Raw genomic sequence first — 9,548 nt, forward strand, 5'->3', positions numbered from 1 at the left:
TTTGGTTTTAATGATGACCATTTTTTTTCTCTTCTAGCACCTATAATACCAATGTAAACTTTGGGTATTCTGTAATTGAATCTAAAAACAACATAGGAATGCAATTTAAAAACAGCATGATGATTTTTAAGGACGATACTTTAAATTAAGCAACTAAAGGAAGTGTTTGAAATGACTGTTCATGGTTTGATGTAAAACAAAATTATCATGTTCCGATTGGATTTTAATCAATTACTTTTGTTGATCATCATACACTATTGATTGTTATACTTTCATGTTAAATACTTACATCTGATTGGTTAAGACGCAGTTCATAATCCGTTCTATAACCCTCAGCGTTAGCAACGCACTAAGCAACGGGTAACATTATATAAATAGTGCCTGTTTGGGAGGGTAACAGTTGAAATTGACACCCCGAGAAAACCATTGTCAACCGACGCGAAGCGGAGGTTGACAATGGTTTTCGAGGGGTGTCAATTTCAACTGTTATCCTCCCAAACAGGCACTATTTATTTTGTTATACTGAATGTCTTAATTTTTAAGAAAATTTTACTGCTTTCATATAGGAATAACGTGAATTCTACAGCGAACCGTACGCGTCGGTTGACAATGGTTTTCTCGGGGTATCAATTTCAACTGTTACCCTCCCAAACAGGCACTATTTATATAATAGTTACTTCTTCTCTTCAAACACTGACTCCTTTAACAATACTAATATCTAATAAATAATGCATTCAATTTTAAAAACAATTACTTAGATCTTTTAAAAAGTATGATGCTTTAAGCAACAATAGCAAGTAAAGCATGGTATGTTTGTTTGCATTTGTATACATGTATTTTCCAAGTGATCTGTACTGTAACAAAGGAAAGCGTCATTGGGAGCTATTTATGAAAATATATACTTTATCAATAAGGTAACTATATATATGGCACATTGGCATCTTTTTTGAAACCGTTATTAGGAACGAAATCAATTAAAAGAAGCATTGTAACTTTGCTTTCCTCTATGCATACACTGCTAAAAATAGGTTTAAAAATGTTTGTCAAATGTTAGTATTGAAAAAAATTCATTTTCCGTTATTATTTTTTTTACATTTTCATCTCATTCTTTTGAATCACAAGTAAACTTAGTAAACCAAAAAAGGACTAGTATATACCATTCCCACGGGAAAATCATAAACCAGTATCAAAATTGGATGAATATTTTTCATGCTTACTCATATTATGACCCCAAAAATGTATATTAGAATGCAAAAATAGTGTTCTAAATTTTATCATAAAAGTTTAAAGAACTTATAATGGTAATTTATTGTATATTAAAATAGAATACAGAAACAAGCAAATCTAATTGAAATATCTAAGTAAATATATCACAACGCTAGCTAATACAATTGGAGTTGGACAAAATTGTATGATTGACAAATCTTGACATGGATTTGTATACAAAGCATCATCAAAACAGTAGGATGTCAAAAATTTGATTTATATAAAATTGATCTGGAAACAGGACCACTTTATACAGAAATTCATTTCTAAAGTTCGGAAGATCTGTTTTGTGGTTTCAATTAAATTTTTACTGTTCATTTCTAAAAAAAAAAAAAAAAAAAAAAAGCCAAAAAAAAAAAAAGAAAAAAAATAAAATAAAAAAAAATAAAAATAAAAAACAAACTTTGGTATTACATGTATCAACAAAGTATATACGTGTTCATGAGATATAAGCCTTGATTATATTTGTGATTGATGTTCGACAAATAGGACATTGTTGCAAGGGAACGCCACAGCTGCTACAGCAGCAAATGTGGCCACAAGGTTCAAACAACACCCCAGCATCCTCATCGAGACATATCTTGCACAGTCTCTGTTCCTTGAGGTTTTCATTCTCTCTCAATATTTCGTTTAATTCTACAATTGAGAATAAACAAAATAATCTTTCTTAATATGTAGATGTACAACAACGTTCATTTACTAGTGTTAATTATTTTTTTACAAAAACTTTTTACATGCCCAGTTGATTTAAATACAGTTTTTAATAAGTAAAAATCTAATACATTGTATATGCTAAGCAAAATTAGCTAATCTTTATTTCTTTTTTAAAGATTAGCTGATATACAATGTGTTTTTAAAGACTCGCTGATATACAATGTATCATGTCAATTATACGACACACATTAATATTTTTTATAAGAGCCAATAGTACTCACTTTTCCTTTCAGCTGACTCATCCTCAGTCGTTAAGGGTTGACTGGTTACTTTCGGTTCATTGAATAAATTGGTTCTTGTCTGTTCATGGGGTTGATTGGTTGCTCTGCTAGCATGAAGCATTCTCTCATCTTGTTCTGATTGGTTGTCAAAAGTAGAACACAAAAAAACTTATAATTTATAATTTTGTCTTACACTTGTTGCAACACCATAATATTAGAGAAAAGGTACAAGATATACATGTATGTGTCGGAAGTATTTCATTTCTACAGATTTGATTCACATACCTACTGGACCAAAGCTATTTTCTGCATGCTGAACGGTGTTTATTTTCTGGTGAAAAAAAATGAAAAAATTCCTCATTTATTTTACTTAATATAAATATTGCATACATCCGAATTTGTGAGATTAAAATAAACAATGGACTATTAAATCGATCACGACATTTGTAAAATCACCTTTATTCGATCAATTGTAGGCGTTAAACCTTAAGCTTAATCTAATTTAAAAAAATAATGTTAAAATGGCTTTCTTCCTCATATATATATATATATATATATATATATATATATATATATATATATATATATATATATATATATATATTACACATTCACACGATTTCACGAGGAAGCAAACTCAAATCATCACGACGAAATGACCAAAAAAATTTGAGGAAAGCTGTTGCGTAACAATGGTTATTCAATCTTTTTGAATCATGTCTTTGTTTGCTTATAGTAATAGAAGAATGCCGGTATTAAAAGATGCATGTTATATTTGTACCATGCTGTATAGATTTGCAATGACTTTAATAAGAGTTATTAACATTCTAGACGTAATCGTTTAATCAATAAAACATAATATGCAGAAGAATTATTTAACTATACGTGAACAATCAAAATATCACTTAACCATAATCCATTTGTCAACCCTAATTTGATAAACACTACCTATTCAAAGAAATATGGTATTCTAAATTTTTTGCACAAAAAACTAAGTTTAAAATCTGGTATTTTTGGCATAAATTATTATAAAAAAAATCAACGCCCAAGTAATGTGCTCTTCTTTTTCTATCTTCAAAACTGTAGGAGGAGTTATCCGTACGATAGGGATATCCTTCCGCAGCCGCCCATCCGTCCGCCATTTTCACCATAACATAATACACAATAACCGGGGTTTTCCAGTCTAGACAATGAATGAGCGTCAAATATTGGTACTGTAATGAGTGAGATATCTATTCTTGTCTGAGAACTTAACGAAGTACATTTGACCCCACGCCGCGACTTCCTTGTTTAGCATATTCTTTGTATGGATTTTTGAGATGGTTGACGGTTTGTTATTGTCATTTTTTCATTGTAACAAACGTATTTGATACACCAGATGTCAGATAGTATTAAGAAATCACATTAAACATTGGGCCGAATAATTTAGCCAGTGCCAAAGTGGCATTTTTGCATCCACTTAAAATGCAGTTTCGTATAAAACTATGTACACGAAATGATTTACCATTGTCTAGTAAGTATGTAGCCACTTTTGGTTTCTAGTGTGTCTCACCTGGCAGGTTAGATATTTACCTTTAACAGGTAGTTTTACTATAGGAAATTAAGATTTCCTATCGGATTTTAAAATCTATTGGAACTTTTGTTCAAATCCTATCGGAATTTACAGGAAAAATAGGGGGAAAATATTTTTAATAGTAAAATTTTCACCTGACAGGTGACATACATTAATAATCAAAGTACTGAAGAACTGACAGGAGTTGATATTGTCGATGTTTATTTATTTTAAAATCAATGATATGTTATTTTGCATGACAAGTACATGTAGTTTCTAATTTGAATTACGAACACTTTTATAATATGAATTTTTGGACTTTTTCGACAAGAATGTCGAGAAACCCCCATATGAATCATGTTAAATAATATTTAAAGATAAAATTAATTCAATCAAACTATGTATCAGTAATAGAAATAGTTCTCGAAAATTGTATGGATCCAAGCAATATTGAACTCTGGTCTCGTTCAACCAAACGCTCGGCTGACACTGTAAATCTCCGACAAGGATTTACGGATACAGCCGAGCGTCGAGTTGAACGAGACTATATTGAACTCTGGCGTAGGAATACATACGACTACAAAAAATATTTAAATTGTTCGTACCATTTAAAATCTGACTATTTTCAAGGTATTTATAAATAAATTTCCTTGAAAAACAATGCTTAAGCATACATTACATCGAATTTATCAAATATTTTCAAGAACTAAGTCTTGTCAGCAGCAATGATTTGTGCTGAGGTCCAAACACTGTTTCACTTTCGGTTTGTCTGAGTAACTGCATAAGAGAGTTGATTAAAATCAACTCCCAACAAAAGTAGTTGATCTTTTCGATACATGCTGCTTTGACGAGTGTAAAAAAGGAACCTTGGCATAATTATCCGGCACAGTGATATTAGCATTTTATATATGTGTATAAAGTTAAGAAACTCAAACTCATATAAAACTTTCAACTAAAAGATCCAGTAAAGGTGAAAACAAACATAAATAATGTTTTTATGTTATCATTTTCTCTGATTTGAAACAAGGTAAGATAAATAAGGTAAGATAAATAAGAAAACCTTCCTTACCAACTTCAACCAGGCACAGTCAGGGAACCACTTAGCGTGCTCCAACAAAGGGTCATCTTCAGGATCCCATTTCAATAAAGTATTCCCGCAGTAAAAACATCTACATTTGTCTCCCTCTCCTGTTAAAAAATGTTAGATGTCTATTGATTGAACACAACACCTATCTGAAATAGTTGAACGTTGGGTGTCTACGATTAAGAGAAAATAAAATAAAGGCAACGATTCCAAAAAGGGAAATGTGTTAACCTACCAAGATAAAAGAAACCTGCTTTACAGAGATCATCAGGTCTTAGGGTTCTCTGGGTAGGCCATCCTCTAAATGAAGCCTTTCTAGCCGACTCCATGGCATAGTTTTGGAATTTAGGTCCAGGAACACTAGGTTTTTGATATTGTTCGTAGCTTTCCCCTATAGGCAAAGCTGGTTGACCGATTGCCAGGTCTTCAACATTATACGTGGGAATAGTAGGGGCAAAGGCTTCCAACATTAAACTACCATGCTTGATCCAGGGGCAGTTTGGGAAATGTTGGCGATGTTCCAAAGCCACAATATCACCCTCACACCAGCCACTAAGTATCCCCCCACAGTGTGTACATTGCACTTTGTCATCTATTCCTGTGTAATAAAACCCATCTTTTGCCAGATCTCGAGGTGAGACTGGTACCCCTGGTGGCCATCGCTGATCAAATGTCATGATTCGCTTGTTGTAATTGCGTCTTAGTGGTGCCAATCGCTCAAAAGGAGTCCGAGGTATAATGTCCATGCTCATGTTCAGATTTCAAAACTAGTAATAACTCTCAAATTAATCCAACGTCCTAAAAAATCACTCTTTTCTAATAAAGTATACAGAATTAACATGATAAAATCATGATTTCTATATTTAAACAAGGACATTCAAATTAACCGCATTATTAAAAAAACATTTTAAAAATTTGAGACCTTTTAATAAATTCAGACGTCATGTACATTGCTTTCGCTCAAGACGTGTACAAGTATAGATGACTTAAACAAGTTTGATTATAGGTGTTCAACATATAAATATAAATTACGAATATAACTTCGTAAAATACACATGGACGGTATTTGAAGAGTAAATAATTTAACAATTGTTAATGTAGCACCAACGTTAACATATTTAAGAAACTAGGAATGAATATAATTCTTTTCATCTAAATAAATAAATAATAACTTACAATTACTGAATGCTTTATAATATCAATTTCATTCGGTTTTAAAGACAAAACTGCAAGATATCAAACTTCCATGACCTATATTTTAATAAAATTAGAAATAGAAACACTACACATCGTGGGAAAAAAAAGACAAAGCACTATTGCCGAGTTATTTTCTGGAAAGTGGAAGGGAAAAACATTTCACGAATTTAAAGATTAAAAAAGTTTATGATAAGTATTTTGATTTCTCTTTTCCCTTTATTGCAAAATTCAAAATCAGAATCCTAATCAGGATTATTTCAAATAATTTGATTTCAATACCTTGCATATATATTTATAATTTTTCTTTAACAATCATTATGTTTGATCCCTTGTTTTTAAAACAAGTTTGCATTCAACTAAGGTACAGCAAGCGAGCTCACAAATGAAACTCCGCTAAAAAAATATAATGAACAAATATTTCTTTAATGGAAAGTAATTTATGCACCATTTTCCTTCCAATGACCTTGAATTTGCACAAATGACAAAAGCTTAAAGTCAGGACATATTTCCAAGGCACAGGCAATATAAGATCATAAATAATCTCTATAAGAAAAAGGCACTTCCAATGATTCTCAATCAAAAAAAGGTATTTGGAATAGACGCCAATTATGCACTTTCCCCCCAGTAAAATTGAACTTGCCCGAATGATCATGTGACTGTGACTCATTCTTAGGTCTTTGTAAAAAGTAGGAACTTAAAAAGTTTCTCCAAAATAAACATATGGACCGGACACAAATTATGCATTTTCCTTCAAATAACCCTTAACTTGCCCAAATGACCTTCGGTCAAAATCCCGACACAACCTCAGTTATAAGCAATCTTTGTGTGAAGTAGGGACTTCAAATGTTTCTATATAAGATAGATATGGATTGCACAGACAAACCGACAGACGTACATACATACGGACAGGATGATTCTTATATACACTAAACTCGCGGGGTATATGAAAGGCCTTTCAGTAAAAACATATGTGTGCCCGTAGTATTAAGGTTAGAATAGGAGATTTATAAATACACATTTTAGCTAGATATGTTTAACTATTTCAGGATGTTCACTACGAGGCACATTCGTTTACAACATCTATAGAATCTTTTCAAATATGAAATTTGTATTTTACAAAAGTAAATATTTTAAACGTCCGAGTTCAATTTTTACAATTTAAAACTTTATGAATATATTGAATGATTTTAAAGTATCATGAACAGATGTAGTTGTCATATATTTTGTATATATAATATATTCCTATTGAATGATCCCAAAATTTATTTTGACATTATGATAATCTGAAAACTTATGACAATTAAGGAAGCACTTGTCTTGTTAAATACGGAGAAATGCGATATTTCTAAATTGTTATACTTTCATGTTAAATACTGAAATCTGATTGGTTAAGACGCAATTAATAATATTTTCTATTACCCTCAGCGTTAGCAACGCACTTAGCAACGGGTAACATTAAAAAATGTTATATGCGCGAAAATTATGCGCGTACGGTTCGCTGTAGAATTCACGTTATTCCTATATAAAAGCAGTAAAATTTTCTTAAAAATTAAGACATTCAGTATAACAAAATAAATAGTGCCTGTTTGGGAGGATAACAGTTGAAATTGACACCCCTCGAAAACCATTGTCAACCTCCGCTTCGCGTCGGTTGACAATGGTTTTCTCGGGGTGTCAATTTCAACTGTTACCCTCCCAAACAGGCACTATTTATATATTGGTGGCTCCATATATAGTGATACATAGGGGCAAAATTAACAATCTGGTTAAACTTAAGGTAGTATGGGTCGATATTAATGTGGAAACATAGGTAATCACAGATTACAAAGCTCACCGAAACGAGGCATCACCTTTATGAGGCATTACCTGTATGAGACCACCTTTATATATATTTTTATATGAAAATCATACTTTATGATCTTGGATATTCATAGATACATGTACTGTTTTGACACAATATCGTATATCCTCTGTTAACATTGTATGATAATAATATGTTCATTTCATACGGTATTATAAGATACAATGTTTATCAATACAATAATATAAACAAGTGAAAAGCTGTCAATGTGACAGCAAACTGGGTTTTCATTTATGTGAACTGTATCCATAATCCATGTCAATCCGTATCCAGTGAAATGGAGTACCCAATATGCAATATTTTGCCAAAAAATGATTAAGTTCAAAAGCTGTTTTTTTCCATAAATTATCGGAAACCAAAATCCTAGCAATATGCACACCTCTAATATAAGTTCAAATGATTTGCAAAAGAACAACTTCTTATCTTAAAAACTGCAGGAGGAATTATCTGTACAATGAGTATATCCTATATGCAATTATTGCCAAACAATGACTAAGTTCAAAAGCTGGTATTTTTTTCATAAATTATTGGAAATCAAAATCCTTGCAATATGCACACATCTGATATATGTACAATTTATCTGCAAAGAACAATTTCCTATCTTGAGAACTGTAGGAGGAGTTATCCGTACAATGAGGGTACCCTATATGCAATATTTTGCCAAAAAATGACTAAGTTCAAAAGCTGGTATTTTTTTTCATAAATTATCGGAAATCAAAATCCTAGCAATATGCACACCTCTGATATAGGTACAATTCATTTGCTAAAGAACAACTTCCTATCTTGAAAACTGTAGGAGGAGTTATCAGTACAATGAGGGTACCCTTTTGGCAGCCGCCCGCCCGACCGCCATTTTCACCATTTTAATAACCGGATTTTTTCGTTGGAAGACCCGGTTAAAAACAATATTGCATCCTATAGAACTTACAATATATATCATATATTACAATAAAATACTGTAATAAACAATGATGAGATATGATATTGTAACATATGATATGACATTGTTTTGTGTTATAAATAATTGTATTTTATCACATAATACAATATCATAATATATAATACAATATAGTTTTATATGATACAATTTCATACCACTAATACATAATAATATTTTAACATATGATACAATATTTTATGATATAGTATGATTTTCATATTATATTTTATGATACTGTATCATATTTGATACATAATATGATATTGTATCATACGATACAGTAAAATTTGATACATGATACAATGTCATGCGATATAGTAGAATATTATATTATACAATATTATATTATACATATTGTATCATGTGATACAATAACATAAATAACAATATCATATAATACAATTTCATGTGATATAAAACTATATTATAGAAACCAATATCATATTTTACAATATTGTATGATACAATATTATATTATATACAATATCGTATCACACGAAACAATAATATACATTGCAATATCATAAGTAACATTACCATGTGATAATATATTAAATTAATAATACAATATCATATCATGAAATATTGTATTATAATATACAATTCTATACATAACAATATCATGATACAATATTATATCATAAAAAAATCGAAAAAGTTGATACTATATCATATCGTATCATATAACTTTTTTGCAATATAACATATGATAT

The 9,548-nt window shown here is 30.7% G+C and overlaps 1 protein-coding gene across 1 annotated transcript; it reads right to left on the reverse strand.

Moving 5' to 3' along the window:
* Window positions 1–665: 665 nt before the first annotated feature.
* LOC105328993 (baculoviral IAP repeat-containing protein 7-B) lies at window positions 666–7,699 on the reverse strand. The gene is made up of 5 exons (XM_011430085.4): window positions 5,073–7,699; window positions 4,823–4,941; window positions 2,487–2,532; window positions 2,202–2,336; window positions 666–1,902 (listed from the first exon to the last, which is right to left on the reverse strand). Exons 1-5 carry the CDS (start codon window positions 5,587–5,589, stop codon window positions 1,706–1,708), a joined length of 1,014 nt encoding a protein of 337 aa, XP_011428387.3. The 5' UTR covers window positions 5,590–7,699; the 3' UTR covers window positions 666–1,705.
* Between the last annotated feature and the right edge of the window lie 1,849 nt (window positions 7,700–9,548).

This window comes from Magallana gigas, chromosome 8, assembly GCF_963853765.1.
Source record: "Magallana gigas chromosome 8, xbMagGiga1.1, whole genome shotgun sequence".
Classification (NCBI taxonomy): Eukaryota; Metazoa; Mollusca; class Bivalvia; order Ostreida; family Ostreidae; genus Magallana; species Magallana gigas.

Coding starts and splice junctions, on each gene's coding strand:
- LOC105328993 (XM_011430085.4), bottom strand. CDS start 5,589: ATGAGCATGGACATTATACCTCGGACTCCTTTTGAGCGATTGGCACCA. Junction 2,533..4,822: donor ACTGTGCCTGGTTGAAGTTG/GTAAGGAAGGTT, acceptor TTTTTTCACCAG/AAAATAAACACCGTTCAGCA. Junction 2,337..2,486: donor AAATAGCTTTGGTCCAGTAG/GTATGTGAATCA, acceptor ACAACCAATCAG/AACAAGATGAGAGAATGCTT.